Source organism: Cyprinus carpio, chromosome B15 (genome assembly GCF_018340385.1).
Source record: "Cyprinus carpio isolate SPL01 chromosome B15, ASM1834038v1, whole genome shotgun sequence".
Classification (NCBI taxonomy): Eukaryota; Metazoa; Chordata; class Actinopteri; order Cypriniformes; family Cyprinidae; genus Cyprinus; species Cyprinus carpio.
The window spans coordinates 20,226,432-20,242,440 of NC_056611.1; the positions used below are offsets into that span (position 1 = coordinate 20,226,432).

Consider the following 16,009-nt stretch of genomic DNA (forward strand, 5'->3'; position numbering starts at 1 on the left):
TCTTGTCTCCACTGGCAACACATATGATTTGTGTCGATTGCAAGTGACGTCGCAGGTAGCTGAGAGTGCAAGTGTCTTCGTAATTTTGTTTCTTTTTTCTTGTCTTCACCACCTGGCTACTGTTGTAAAATGATGAGAGATTCAAACAAAAAGTAATCAATAAATAGAACAAAATAAAAAAGACGGATGTCATTAGCGGAAGCGCAAGTGTCTGAGACTGCAAGTCTGAGAATGCAAGTCTGAGAATGCAAGTGCAAGTCTGCAGCCAGACCCTTCTCGTTTCCACCAAGAGAGTTTCACAAATGAGATGCATTGGCAGAAAAAAAAAGTCATTTGCTTTGACAAGGAATCAATTTTCTAGCTGCTAAACGTTAACATTATGCAGAGGAAGTGTCTTTACATAAATTGCAGCAGCGCATAATACATCATATCATGAATACGATGAACGATTATCAATGAGTGAATCAAACTCACTCAGAATGATGTCAATGTCTGAAACTGGTTTCAATGCATCATTTATTTTTATATTAATTATATATTAAATTAAAATTGCTCTACATTAAAGTCTTTTACGCTCGACCAATGATGCATTTATTTAATCAAAAATACAGTAAAAAAAAAACAGTAATATTGTGAAATATTACAATTTAAAACAATTGTATTGTACTGTATATTAATATGTTAATATGCATGTGAACTTAAAATATAATATGTTTCTATGACAAAGCTGAATTTTTAGCAGCCATTACTCCAGTCTCAAATGATCCTCATAAAGCATTCTAATATGCTAATTTGAATATGCTATATATATATATATATATATATATATATATATATATATATATATATATATATATATATATATATATATATAAAATGTAACATCATATGTTGAAAACAGTTAAGCTGCTTAAGATTTTTAGTTGAAACTATGCTTTTTTTGAGGTAAATGGAGAGTTCAGAAGAGCATAATTTACCTAAAATAAATTTTTTATAACATAATAAACATCACATTTATTTAAATGCATCATTGCTGAATAAAAGTATTAGTTTCGTTTAAAAAAAATCTTACTGGCCCCAAACTTTTGAAAGATCTGTGTGTGGGCAGAGGCAAAACATACAAAACAGTAAAACTGCTCACAGTAATTGTCTTTCTTAAACATGCTTCTCACAGAAATTAGATTATGGAACTTCACTGACTTTGCCACATCAAACCTGTACTAATTTGCATAAAGTGAAATTCTTCTAAACTTTATTGTGTCCCTGAACATGCCCACATGTTGCTGTCATTTATAACACACGGTTATAAATACACTCTTGTTAAAAAGTAAGCAGCAAAAAACCTTGCTGCAAATCGCTCAGTATAAACACCCTTTTAGAGTTACTATAGGTCACTGATCAATATCCTTATTTCCATTCAAACAGCATCACATAGGTCATTTTCTTTGTCTTGAGCCTAATGGCACAAGCCTATAATGGGCTCATTAGATGAGACTAGCTCAAACAACCTCCTCTGTACAAGGCAGTGAACCCAACAGTGATCATCTCCACAGTCACAGTGCAATCTGTCATTTAGCTAGCTAGCAGTTAGCCTTTACCCAATCCATCAGAGAGCGTGTGCACTCCAATGTCAGCTGGACTCTGAAAAACATGAGACTTGCTGCTCACAGGGTTGTTTATGTGGCGATGGATTCATCTGTCTTCTATGCTGTAGCTGGCTTTTGTTAGTCTTAAACTGTTTATGCTCCCATTGACATGCTGTATTAGTCATATAAAATGTCTGAAAGAAGGTACTCAGAGAACTGAGGTCTTAAAAGGATTCTTGGCATGAAATGACAATAAACCCTAGATGTGTGGGCTTTATGGGTTTAATTGAAAAGAAATTGAATTTTGTGCTATTAGGTTTGTTGGATTGATGTGTGTGGGTTTGTTACAGTTCAGTGGTATATCTGAAGCAGAGGATTTTGGGAAGGCGAAAGCTAAAGGTCAAAGGAATAGTTCACCCAAAAATGAAAACTGATCAATGATCAGTGATCATTTACTCACTTATTGTCATATTATTTCAGACTTTTAGTGCTCAAATATTTATTAATGACATCAAAATATAGGAAGTTAGGAAATAACTCATTTTGTGTTACAAATCAAAATAAACCGAGGAGATTATAATTACAATTTCAGCATGATTTACTTGAGGTTTAGGGGTTTATTGTTTTTTTTTGAATTATTTGATCATCTTTGTTTTTGATTTAATTAAATTTTGATAAATTAGTTTTGATGCGATGTAGACAGGGGCCAGTTGTATAAACTTAGCCACCATGTTAAGACTGTGTCTTAAGAACTAGTTTGACCAACTAGCATATGCCAAGGTGTAATCAGTCTTACTTTTCCAATACAAATAAGACCAATCTATCTCTCATAACTGAATTTAAAAAGTTATGATCAGCCTTGAAGAAAAAAAAAATTAGATGACTAACTTTTTAAGACTAGTCTAAACAGTTTATGCAACCGGCCACTGGTCTTGTATGTATTTGCTGCCCTCAAGCGGCGCACTTGTGTAGCGACCTAAAAACATAGTAACCTGCAAGTCAAAAACACACAGATTTTATAGGGTGTTTGGCATGACTTCATTTACAAATACTTTCCCATAATTCTTCCTTGCAATTTGAACCCGTTATTTAGTTTAGTCTGACTGAACTTGAGCTCTTTTGACTCAAATGGCAATGCTTTTGAAATTACAATTGGCAGTTGTTACTATTACTACTTGGCTGCTAGTTCTGTCAAGAGCGAGAGACATGTCATCACACCATGTGAAGGAGGTGGAGAGGAACAGAATCTGACAAAGTTCCCCTGACTGGATGTGATCAGGAGTCAAAGCTGAGTCATATCTGCCTTGAGGGAGTACTGAGCTCCTTCCTGTTCCTCGTTTACCCATCTTACTGGAATCACCTCCCTCTATCAGTCCTGAGGGGAATACCATCACTGCCCCCTTCTGCTGGAGTAACTTCTCTATTATATTATTTTTTTTTTTAAGACACTTGCTAATTTGCAAATCTCAAAAAGCTTGAACACCATCTTAAGAAGGACTTTCAGTATATTTTTAAGGAAGTTCGTTTTGTTGTTGAGTTATTGAGTTTTGTGAATTATGTTTAAAGTCAAATTTCCAAAGATGCACAACAAATCCTGTTAGAATGATTACAGAACAAGTAAGTTTGACAATAGAAACCTGATTGTGACTTTATGTATCAGTAATCATGCTTTATACTCAATTATATTAGGCTACAAATTTATTTGCATCTGTATTGTTTGTTACATAGATACAAGACTTGCTGTTTTTTTTTATTGACTGTGGCCACTGTTTAACAGCAAAGTGTGAAAATAATGACATCCATACTGACATGCAGGCAAAGCTTTGCAAGAATTATAACTCATAAGCAATAACTGCTACTCAAAGTAAAAAATAAATCAGGTTATAAAAACAATAAATTGTCAAATAACACTGTGAAATATAAAAGCCAAAATGATTGGAAATGAAGAAGGAAGATACAAAGCTGCAATTGCAAGATGTAAAGACACATAGCAAGATTTAAAGTCATATTACAACAAACTGTACATGCTCAAATTGTGAGATTTAAAGGTTTAACTGGGAGAAATAAAACTGCAATGAGGGAAAAAAAAAGTTTAAATTGTGACCACTTACTATGAAGCAGGTACAGACTTCCACATTAATAAGGATCAGGGTCAGGTATCACTATAAAAAATAATGTGAATCTTATTCGGTGTTATAATGGTTAAATCAAAATTAATTTGATTGCACTTAATGTTATATCTGGTAGAATGAGTACATAAACTGCATTACATTTAAAAGATATTTATACTTTTTGAGTCAGGATTATAATAAGCTGCTTTATTTGGGGATTTGTGCATATGAAAAAAAATGGTATGAATAATTAAGTACTAAAAATATCGAAAATGTACAATAAACAAACACTTACAGAAGGCATTTGCTGTAATATACAGTATATGTTTTAATCTGAGAAATGGATCTAAACATTATTATATTTACAATTTGCTAATGCTTTTCAACGTAACTCTAGCATGAGAAAATTTAGTCAGTGCATACTCAGGGATTGCTGGTATCCATGATATTGAAGGTAACCCAGCTGCCAAGCCAAAGATGGGTTAGCAGAGTCTGCATAAGTGTCCATATGATTCTGATGGCAGGTGACCCTTGTCCCATGTTGATATCCAGATCCTCCACTGTAGTAATCACTGCTTTGCTCCTCCCAGTGGTGACTGTAGCATCCATGGCTTACGTGTACCTGGCTGTTTGTTGCACAGTGGCTGTAGTGAGAAGATGGTACAGAGTTTGATATGTCCTGGTACAAAATCCCAGGTATCTCTGGAGAAACTGTGAGAGGCTCTGGCTGATGGGGAATGTAGTTCTCCATCGGTTCCTGGAAAGTTCCTGTCTTCCTGGGCAGAGAAACATTCTCTTCTGGCTGCCGGTAACACTCCGTTTGGGTACACCGAGGTGTGTGTGGTTCAGTGTCTGAATGTGTCCGCAGATATAAAGACAGTGTTGAAATGCGGTGGATGGCACGGCGGAGAGTGGCGATCTTGGATAGACGCTTTCCGCTAAGGTCATGTTTGAGGACAGTGCGCAAGGCATTGAAGGCCTGGTTGTAGTCCAGGATGCGCTTCCTCTCTCGAATATTGGCAGCGGCTCTCCGTGCTTTGGACCGCTTAGGTCGAGTACGCCTCTTAGCTGCTTTGAAGCCCTCTGTGTCACTGAGGCTGGATGACACCGAGCGCTCTGAACGATTCTTCGAAGGGCTTTCGCTGCTACAGTCGTCTATCATTGTCACAGTAATATTCTTGAACTAATGGTATGTAATTTCAGATTCTGTACTGGTGCTGCCCAGACTCATTGTTGTCGACTTTTATCCTCTGCGAAATGTAAATCTTAGCTTTGGTATGAGAGATAAGAGTTCTTGGGTCCAGTGTGAACTATAAACAGTTAGCTTTGCCAAACAGCCACATGTTGAAATCTTCTCCTCACACCTTCTAGATCAGATCTGTAAGTCTCGGAGAGGGCGAGAGGGGTTTTTAAAGGCAATCTGTGGATGTGTCACGTGAGCCAGCTGCCTATAAGCAAAGGTGTATTCTGTGTTTACAAGTGCCCTCCAGGCAAGCTTAGACATCAGTCAACAGGCTTTGACACACCTCACAGGATCTGATTTTTCCAACTAAGCCATTCTGAAAATGATGAATGGCATTTGCAAAGCTGACAGATGCACGTAACTCCAAGGTGTGTATGTTTGGTTTTGATAGTTATGTACTGATTTTGCAGATGCGTCCTCCTCATAAATATTATGGAATCAGGGTTCATTCATATATGTATTTAGCAAAAACAACTCTGGGGATACACTCTTAAAAATAAAGGTTCTTTATTGACTTCCATGATTCCATGAACATTTAACAAAAAAAACTGTTCTTTTTACAAGAACTTTATACTGAAAGATTCTTTAGGGAACCCAGAATGGATCTTCTATGGTATGGGTCTTCTACCCTGCTTCTGGAGAACTGTTCTGCAGATGTTAGCTCCAACACACAAGTTCTAGAGTCAAAAGACCTTGATCCAATAATGAAAATGAAAAAATTACATGAGGGTAATCAAGCCACAATTTTTATTTTTGGGTGAACTATTTTTTTTTTAAGAAAAAGGGGTTCTAAAAGAAACAGATTAGAATTCTTCAATTTACAAGCAGTAACAATTTAAAAGTTAAAATTTGTAGACATTTAGAAGTTTTTAAAATATACCTATAGATAGCGTGTTGACAGTCTGTGTCATTGGTTGAGCTCAGGGAAACCGGTCACAAGCTGATTTGAAAGAATATTTTTACAGTTACCGATTTAAAAAAAAAAATGGCGGGAATAAAGAACCCTAATTCCCAGCATACAGGACCATTTCAGCATAAAAGGGAATTTTATGGTTGTTATTTTAGGTGTATTTAAGGTTATTTTTGGTGTATATGGTTTTTTTTTGAGATATGATTTATGAAAGTGTACAATTCATAATTATGAACACTGGTCACTCATAATGAATTCCTTAGTTTCCTCCACCTTGATCCAGATGGATTGTCTAAGCTGTGTCCTGGGTGTTGAGAGAAAAATGGGAACATTCATGACAAATTACAGCTTTATCAGATGAGCCTCTTTTAGCAATTTGCCTTTACACCTTTTTTTCTGCCAGAGGGATGGAAAAACACTTATCATGTGTCACATAAATTCTATATCTCTGCATGGTCACAATTAGCTGTTGTGTATTAAGTGATTACTGGCCTTCCTGGGATGCAGCGAGGGACAGTGTAATTTTGGTTGTCTGCAAAGTCATAAATCTAATGTGTGCTTCCTACGGGGCAAGAACAGACAGTAGCCACCTCACTTCAAAGTTGGGGTAAAGGAACACAGATATTTTACAATTATTACCTGTGATGACTGTGAGTTAAGGGCTTCGGTTGCCTTTTTATTCTCACTCGCAAACAGCTTGTGTATCCTCTACTTGAACTCAGATGTGGTTTTGTAATCCATAAATGCATTTTGTACTGAAAGTGGACAATGGTGTGAAATTTTAACTAGCTGACCTCCTTCTATTATTTGGTATTTGGTGTGAATAAGAAATGGAGGTTTCTAACCAACATGTTGGAATGTGGTGTCAAACCTGACATTATTTATCGCTAGAGAAAAATCTTCAGCTCAGCACTTTTAAACTTGTCTCTATTATGGAAAGGGTCAAGATACATTCAAGTTTTGCTTCAGGACAAAGAGTTTATGTCAGACCCAATACAATTTTTTTTTACTATAAAAAATAATGTCTGACCAAACACTGGATTTTTTTTTTTGTATGTAGTGTAAATAAAATCATTAAAATCATGTGAATTTGATGTCAAAAATAAAAGATGGGAAGCATTTTCTCATATCTTTTAAAATTGTATAAGTCAAGATTATATAGTTCTAGCCAAAATTATTAAAAATAAATAAATAAATATTAAGGTATATGCTTAAAACAGGACTTTGGCAATGTTTTGGTCTGACTTTTGGTAGTCTTCAAAACATTCAGCTAATAAATGTATGATTTGTATGCCAGCATTTTCCAAAATATTGTACTGTTTAGGCTAACATTAAATGAAAAATATAAATATTTATTTTTTAAACATGAATGTAAAATGAATAAAATGTAAAACAATTTATTGTCCTGGGGCCAGTAAAATGTTGGCAGGGCAAGAACAAAAATCTGAACTTTTCTTTTGTTTCTTCTGTGGAACATGAAAGAAGATTTTGAAGAATGTTCATAACCAAACAGTTAGGGTTACAAAGTTACAAGTCAGTGGGAACAGAAACTCTTTTCAAAATATCTCCATTTATGTTCTGCAGAAGAAAAAAATAATACAGGTTTGATATGAGGGTGAGTAAATTATGACTGAATTTTTATTTTTGAGTGAACAATCCCTTTAATTAAAGTCATAATCCACTGAGGAGGCCACTATAGACAGACCTGCTGTCAGGTCAAAATGTCAGGCAAAAGTGTTCCATCTTCTCCGTGCCTATTTTAAAATTTTCAAGCCTCCAGTCAAACCAGTGGCTCAAAAGTGCTTTCTAACAGCTAAGATCATATCAGCAATGGGTGGCGGTGCAATAAGCTTTAAACAAGAAAAGAGATGCCATTTCAGACATTGCTTCCTTCCTGTCCAACTTTTACTGCCCAATCATGACTTCAGCCATGTAGGTTTAGGGGTCCGGCTGGTATTTTGCACACAATGCAAGACTGGCTCACGTTAGACCAAAACTACAGTGACTAAGCCATCTTTCAACCCAGTCTTTAACATAACACAATCAGCTGGACCAAGTCTATTAAGACATTTACAGTGAGAGATATATAACAGAAAATGTAACTTATTTGCACCTTCATCTGAAGTTTTACATTGTGATGGGGAAAAAAAGACAAAAAGCATGTACATATTTACAACCTCTTTCCTAGTAGCTGAGAATGGTTAGTCAAGCCATTTAGCTACTGCATAACATGTTTTGACCGATAGACGTGTTGACTTGATGTCCCTCATGGGCGTGGGGTGTTTTCCAGATCTCCAGTGAAAGGCAAATCAGTTTTTGTTAGCGGAAAATATAGTTGCTTAAGTGGGAATTACAACATCCTCTTCCTTTTCTTGTTCTGCAATTATAATCCAAAATGCTGGTTTGTTTAAACACAGGGCTCTGAATTGTGTCATACTGTGTTTGCTCTATAATTTGAAATTAGTTGTAAAATGCCACAACCTTTGCATGCTAATTACAGGCTCCTTTGGGACTTTACACTCAAACGGGAATAAAATCAATCAGACTTTGGATGTCGGATAGCTCTGTTGACCTGATAAACATAATAAACATAATGATCCCCAAATGCAACAGAAATAAAATCATTGTAACTTTGGATGTTGGACACCTTTGTTGGGTAGAAAACAAGATGGTAAGAGCCAGACAGAGGAGAGCGTGGGAATGTCAGTGTAATAGTTTTGGCGCTTTTTCTTAATGACCATGAGAGGAAAATTAGGGGTCATAAGCACAGAGAGACTGATGTACTTGGTAATTAAGGGGTTTGTTTGCAAGGTTTGGGAACTGAAATACTTACAATGACAGGATTTTATTATTTTGCAGGTATCAAAAACAATACAACAAAAACACTGTTTAGCTATGTTTAAAATGCTTATTGAATCTAAAAAATTAAATTCCCACAGTGTCACCCAATCTTTCACCAAATATCTAACCTGTCAGCCAAATAGTGGTTTATAATAGTAACAGCTTTGAACTGTTGATGGTCATGTCAAAGGTTAAAGAGCACCCTAGAGCTGGACACTTAACCTGAAGTGCCCTTCAGACCAATAAGAATTGATTCCCAGCTCATCAGATCCATTATTAGTATTATTAGAACAAAACTGAGATTGCCTTTTAAATTACAGTTTAAATTGTAATTTATCAATTGTAGTTGTAGTTAGAATCAATGAAGCAAACAGGAATTGAATTTAAATGTATAAGAAATTACAGTATTAACTGTATATGAAAAGCTAAGTTTGAATGTTTGAAAGTGTAAAAAAAAAAAGTTTAAACATCACATTTAAAAGTTTGCAGAACTTATGGACAGATGAGATGTAAGACAGAGAGATAGACAGAGAGACAGAAAAGACAATTTTTCAGTTCTGTTTTTTTTACAGCCCTGTATCGAAGCAGTATTCGCACTTGCTCACAAGATAAATATGCGTTTCATTTTCTCTACCTCCTTGCATTTATATTAAGTAAGTTGTTCCATTCCATGAGGGTGATTCTCTGCACTCCACCACCAGCAATATGTGATTAATTTGTAATGGAAACATTTGCACACTTGAATCACCTACTGCCCCAGTCTAAGTGATGTAGTCCAACACATAAACAATGATGATTTACAAGAAGGGTTGGCAGATTAATTGTCTTGCATAGAGAACTTCAAGCATGCTGTTAAAACCCATCCCAGCCTTGTCCATTTTTGAAAAAAGGGAAGACACTAGCAATTATCAGTCGCCATGTATAAATCAAGGTCCTTTTAGATAGCCGTGCGCTCGCTGGGAGAACCAGAGATAGCCCAGCCATAACTGTGTGAATTTTCTAAAGATTTGTAAATCTTGAGTCTGAGGTTAGATAATGAGAAGCTGCTTTCTGGCAGTTATTAGAAGACAGTGGCACAATTATTTAGATACATGCTTTTAAAGGGGTGGTGAGGCTTGAGAAGTATGCAGCGAAATTAGAGGTCCACATGGAAAACATAAATTCGTTATTCTTTAGAACCTTTTTTGGCTCTATGTTACTGTAGGCAACCAGCCACTAATGCTTTAATGAAAGTGCTGGCATTTGTGCTATTCTGTTTTTAAATTTGTTTAAGCAGTGTTAATATTGTGCGACTTTCACAACTCATGAAGAATACTAGACAAAAACATTTTGTTAACTGAAATAAAAATAAAAACTATAACTGGCAAAAACTGAAACCAAGCTAAAATTAACTCCAAAACTAACTAAAAACTAAATAATGCCACTCAACAAACCGTCAATATTTCGTAAGCTATGATATTCATCATATTAATCATAGCAGTTAATCAACTAGTAATTCTGACTATTATATCCAATTCAAATACAATTGACTCGACTCTATGATAAAATTAAACTGTGCTAAGAAATATAATGGCATTAAAAAAAAAAAAAAAAAAAAATTAATTTATACTGGTTAGTGCATTAACTTTGGAAGTTCTAAAATAATAGCTCACTATAACTAATAAATAAATAAATAAACTGAAATCTGGAAAAAAAAATCTAAAATTTAACTTAAAAAAAAAAAGAAAAAACACCGATTTAAAAATTCTAAACTATAGTAACTCCGCTCTCAACTAATTCCAATTCTTTCTGCAGGATCAAGGCTGGAAAAATGCGTTTACAACAAGCTCATTTACATTCTTAAAGCTTTAACGGTACAAGAAATACAAATTAACATCACAATCCTTCCTTTGGCTAAGTGCATTCATTTCAATACAACAAAAGGCTTAGCAAGGCTTCCAGTTTTGATTAGCTATACTGCATTTACAGTATAGGGGGTTCCCAGACGATATGCTGTGATCGCTGCAGGCGCATGTAACGGTGTAATGGAAATGTCTGGAACCTCCTTGTCCCTTGTAAAAGAGTACAACAGTACATTGTTGACACATGCCTCCTGATCTGCACTCACCCTTGTTAGCTTGTTAGAGGTTTGATGAGGTTATGTTAAAGATGGGTGTTGTGTCTTGTCAGGGGAGGATGGGCTGATCTTTCTCTTCGTCCCCTGACTCATAGCACTGGCTGCCTCTGTTCCATCTACAGATATAATAGAAGAAGGCGGCCCAGAAATGAATCACTCCCAGACAGAGTTTAAAAAGAAAACCACTCTGAGCTATACAATCTATACATACAAGCAATACATTCTTCTATGAAGACAGATATTTGTGGATTTTTTACAAAGTCATTATGTAATGTACAAGCACTACAAATTACATTACAACAACATTTATACATGTAGAAAATATTTTTATCCAAAGTGACTTTCAAAAGAAGAACAAAAGCGTTTTGTCTAAGTCAACAATATTAATAATGTACAATGTCAGGTTTAGCCAAATACACTGTAAAAATGTTCAAATTTGTAAATAAAACAAAGTTTGTTGGTGTGTTTTACCAGAAAATCCATTTTAGTTTTTCTTCTTCAAAATGTACTGTTAAATTTAAAGGAAGAATATTATTGTGTTTTTATCAGCTGTTTGGACTCTCATTCTGACGGCACCCATTCACTCCAGAGGATCTATAAACAAGTGATGTAATGCTAAATGTCTCCAAATCGGTTTAGATGAAGAAACAAACTTATCTGCATATTAAATTGCCTAAAGATGAGTACATTTTCAGCATATTTGAATTTTTTGATGAATTATTGAATTAAATGAATTATTCCTTTAATGTGTTACTTGCAGTTTATTTGTAACTATTTCTGGAATTTACTTGCAATTTCTGAGTGAAAATTGTTTCAAAATACATTCTACACCGATCGAAGAAGCAAGCTAGAGAAGAAAAGAAGTCTTGTGTGTGTGCACACGTGCTTAAGTATATTGGTTTTATACCCTATGTATCACTGGTAATGCTTGCGAGCCTTAGTTTACTGCTGTAACATAATCTGATTTTGTACATCAAAATGCATGTACATGAAGACAATACTACCTGGATTAAGATGAATGTTGTCTCACTGAGTACTGCTATATTTGTGATGGGCTCGTCTCCATGGTGACAGCCAGCAGGCGCAAGAGTAAAACTGACTTTTTACAGCCTGCACCTCATTTTTTCCATGTCTGACATCAAGTAAACAACCCTAATGATTTCCCTTTCAGGTTTCCCAAAGCGAGCACACCTTCACAACAACGCCACAGGCATTACAATTAGATAAACAAGTTTGAATTGACCCATACTGTAGCAAATTCTTAATATTCACATTTGTTTTTGAAACGGTACTGTATCAGAACATTCCAGAAGAATGACACATGAGCTGTTAATGATACTAACTGGCGTTCAGATGAAAGCGTGTTGACAAGACGCAATGGATATGAAATCACTCAAGGCCTTTCAAGGGTAAGATGGCATGCTCAAAGCTAGTCGCCCCAATACCTGTATAGCAGCATTACAAAGACAGAGGACTAGCATTATTTGAGTTACTCTCTGCAATTAAAAGAGCCAGCCTTTCACTCAAGGATTGCTAGATTGCAAGATTACTAGAGCCGAGTTATGTGATTTATGCTCTGGCTGGAGTCTGTGTTTAACAGAACTTAAAATGCGATGACATGGCCTGTAGGTAATACTTGTTATGTCCTAGGAATGCAAGCTGTAACCTTTCTTCATAGTTCAAACTGCCGTGAAGGTATATGCATTAAAAACAATTGCACTTAAAACATAATATTTCTAAGTGAATTCAAAAGTTCTTCATCTTTCCCATTTAAGTATCAGTTTATGCTGAGAATGATAGTTTTACTGCACATATTTGTTTTCTTTGAAATAAAACACATAACCTATTATTTTCAGCTGTGATAGTCCAAGAAATTCATAGAAAAACACATTCTGACATGCTCAACCATAAAAGGTGTTTTGAATACACTATTAAAACTGTGTTTAAATTCACATTGGTGTCTGAGAAACACTGTAATCATGCATCAACTGTTTGTGCTATAATTGGAGTTGTTTTGCTCAAAGGTCCACCAATGCAGATTACGCAAGCAGTACAGAAAGGCTAGAGAGAATTCTTAACACATAAAAAGAAGTGAAAATACAGTTAGTTACAGAGATTTTCAAAAGGGCTGCCTGAACGAAACTCATCTGAAACTGCTATTTTGGTTTCACCTAAATGTGGAACTAGCCTAACTTAGCAACTTCTGCTTTCAGCAAGTTCTTACTCTCAGGACATTAGTTCAAGAGTTCACACAGGAGTTCACAGAGGTTGTTGTCCATGTCATTCCATCCTGAGAAATCTGACCAATTCAAAGGATTCGGACATTCTAAAAATAGTTGAAAAACTTCCCCTGCTTTATTATAATGAATGGAATGCCAGACTCTGTATGCCACTGGACAATAAAAATAATCCTATTATATATATAAAAGAAAATTTGTTTTTATGATTCTAAGTTAAATAAACAATTACAACGTAATTAAAAATGTGATCTAACAATGCATATAATACGATGCTATATTTAGTATGATTATACTATAGATGCTAATTGTCATAACAGTGTTTGTCTGCCCCCCTCTGGTTAATTTAAGAGAATGCATGGAATTTAAAGCATCTAAAAATAGCAAATCACATCTATCAAATAGGTTTCTTTTGGGGGCATATAAATCTAGTTTAGTAAAAATTATATTTTGAGACTATTTGACCTTAAGGGGTTACTTTTATGGTACACTACTGTTCAAAATTTTAGGGGCAGTATGATTTTTAAACGTTTTTAAAGAACTCTATGCTCACTAAGGTTGTATTTACTTGTTTAAAAATGCAATAAAAACAGTAACATTATGAAATTAAGTAATTTGTCAATTTTATATTTCAACTTTTCTGATTATCACAGTTGTGCTGCTTAACATTGTTGTGATAATTTGTTTTTCAGGATTCTCTGATGAATAGAAAATTCAAAAGAACAGCAATTATTTTAAATATATACTTTTTTTGTAAATATGTAAGGCTTTACTGTCACTTTTAAAAGTAAACTAACTACATAATTATACAAAACTGAACAAACGTTTGTATGGTAGAGCACACAGCATTTGGTTCAGTAAACACACTTTCCACTTAACAGAATTTTCACCTAAATAAAAGAACTGTCAGAAAGGACTATAAACTATAGAATTAATCACATCCTCATTCCAATTAACTGTCCGCAAATCCTCAGAGAACAAACAGAACCTGCCCCAGATCTACAATCTACCCCCACTCTGCTATTTAAACGAGTGTTGGTACAAAGTGCAACATTCTAGAAGGATAACCATGGCTATCTGTGGTTTATTCTATATCCTTGACCTCTGTGAGTTTAAATTGGCAGGCAACTGCTTTTGATAAGCACTCTGAGGTCAGAGGAAGAAATGTGCATGCATCAACCAAACTAAACTGCCAATTCATGCCTGTACATATGAATGCTACATATAGTGTTGGTTTCATTTGTGCATAAAACAATATTATAGTGTTGGTTTCATTTGTGCATAAAACAATATAAAATGAAAGTGAAATTAGTTCCACTCACTGACCCCTTGACTTGAATGTCACTCACACACCACACAAAACACATTTACAATAACAATACCCTGTGACTTGAACTGTCACTCACACACCCCACAAAAAATTTTAGAACATGAGTTTTGGAGACCACTAGACAACAGTTAATGGCTAAGATCGTACTCCAGGGGGTAGCGACAGCAGAGGTGGCAGGGGATACAGACCATTTATGCAACATCTATCTGTTGAACATTATATAGTTTCAAAACACCATCACTACCTCCTCCCAGTGACCAGGTGATGATGTTAATTATATAGTTTTAAATGTAATTTAAAAAAAAAAAAAAATATATATGTGTTTTTCTGTTAATTATATAGTTTTAAAAATCACATAAAAAAGCCTACATTTATGTACGTTCACATATACGAAAAAAAAAAATCTTACTGACGTATGAAGAACATAATATATTTTTAAATGCTTACAAAATATGTATTTATATTTTAAAATATACTTTCAAAAATATACAGATGCATCTCAGTTAATTAGAACGTCGTGGAAAAGATGCTGATTTCATTTTCCAGCAGGATTTGGCACCTGCCCACACTGCTAAAAGCACCAAAGGTTGGTTAAATGACCATGGTGTTGGTGTGCTTGATTGGCCAGCAAACTCACCAGACCTGAACCCCACAGAGAATCTATGGGATATTGTCAAGAGGAAGATGATAAACAAGAGACCAAACAATACATGAGCTGAAGGCCACTGTCAAAGAAACCAGGGCTTCCATACCACCTCAGCAGTGCCACAAACTGATCACCCTCCATGCCACGCCACATTGAGGCAGTAATTAAAGCAAAAAGGACTGGTTTGCACTCTATCTGCCATGTGCCTTGCGCTGCCCCTACCAAGTATTGAGTACAAGTACAGGATAAGAACATACTTTCCAGAAGGCCAACAATTCACTGAAAATGTTTTTTTTTTTTTTTATTGGTCTTATGAAGTATTCTAATTTGTTAAGACTGTTGAGAATTGGTGGGTTTTTGTTAAATGTGAGCAAAAATCATCACAATTAAAAGAACCAAAGACTTAAACTACTTCAGTCTGTGTGCACTGAATTTATTTAATACAAGAGTTTCACAATTTGAGTTGAATTACTGAAATAAATGAACTTTTCCCCGACATTCTAATTTATTGAGATGCACCTGTACCAAAAATGGCCAATAAAAATACATTTACTTACATATATTAAATATGTTATTATTTGTTATATATTAAAATATTTTCACATATAAATATTGGCTATTTTTTGTATCTTTAGTAATATATTTAAAAACTATTTTTGCCATATGGGTACAAAAGACTTGTGTATGTGTGTATAGCTTGCTAAGGCATCCACAAAACGGATAAAAGAAACTGTTGTAATTTGTGAGGAACATGTATAATGCTTAAACGGCTCTTCTTTCTGTGGTCTTAGTAAATCTTTACTACACTGTAATGAAGGATAGCAGAGTTCGGAGATCGTGATTGTGAGTCGATTAAGAGTAAATGATTCAAAGATTCGCTCATAACACATTAAGTTGTCGCCACCTACTGCCAGAAAGGTGCACCAAGTAGTGAACAAATAGATTTTACTCACTAAAGAATGAAACTTCCCAACAGTACACCAAAGACA

The 16,009-nt window shown here is 35.0% G+C and overlaps 1 protein-coding gene across 1 annotated transcript; it reads right to left on the reverse strand.

The window, feature by feature from the left end:
• Nucleotides 1-3,261: 3,261 nt before the first annotated feature.
• On the reverse strand, nt 3,262-5,989 carry LOC109096116 (class A basic helix-loop-helix protein 9). The gene is given in 1 exon segment (XM_019109796.2): nt 3,262-5,989. A coding segment is annotated over 1 exon segment (819 nt). The 5' UTR covers nt 4,929-5,989; the 3' UTR covers nt 3,262-4,109.
• Between the last annotated feature and the right edge of the window lie 10,020 nt (nt 5,990-16,009).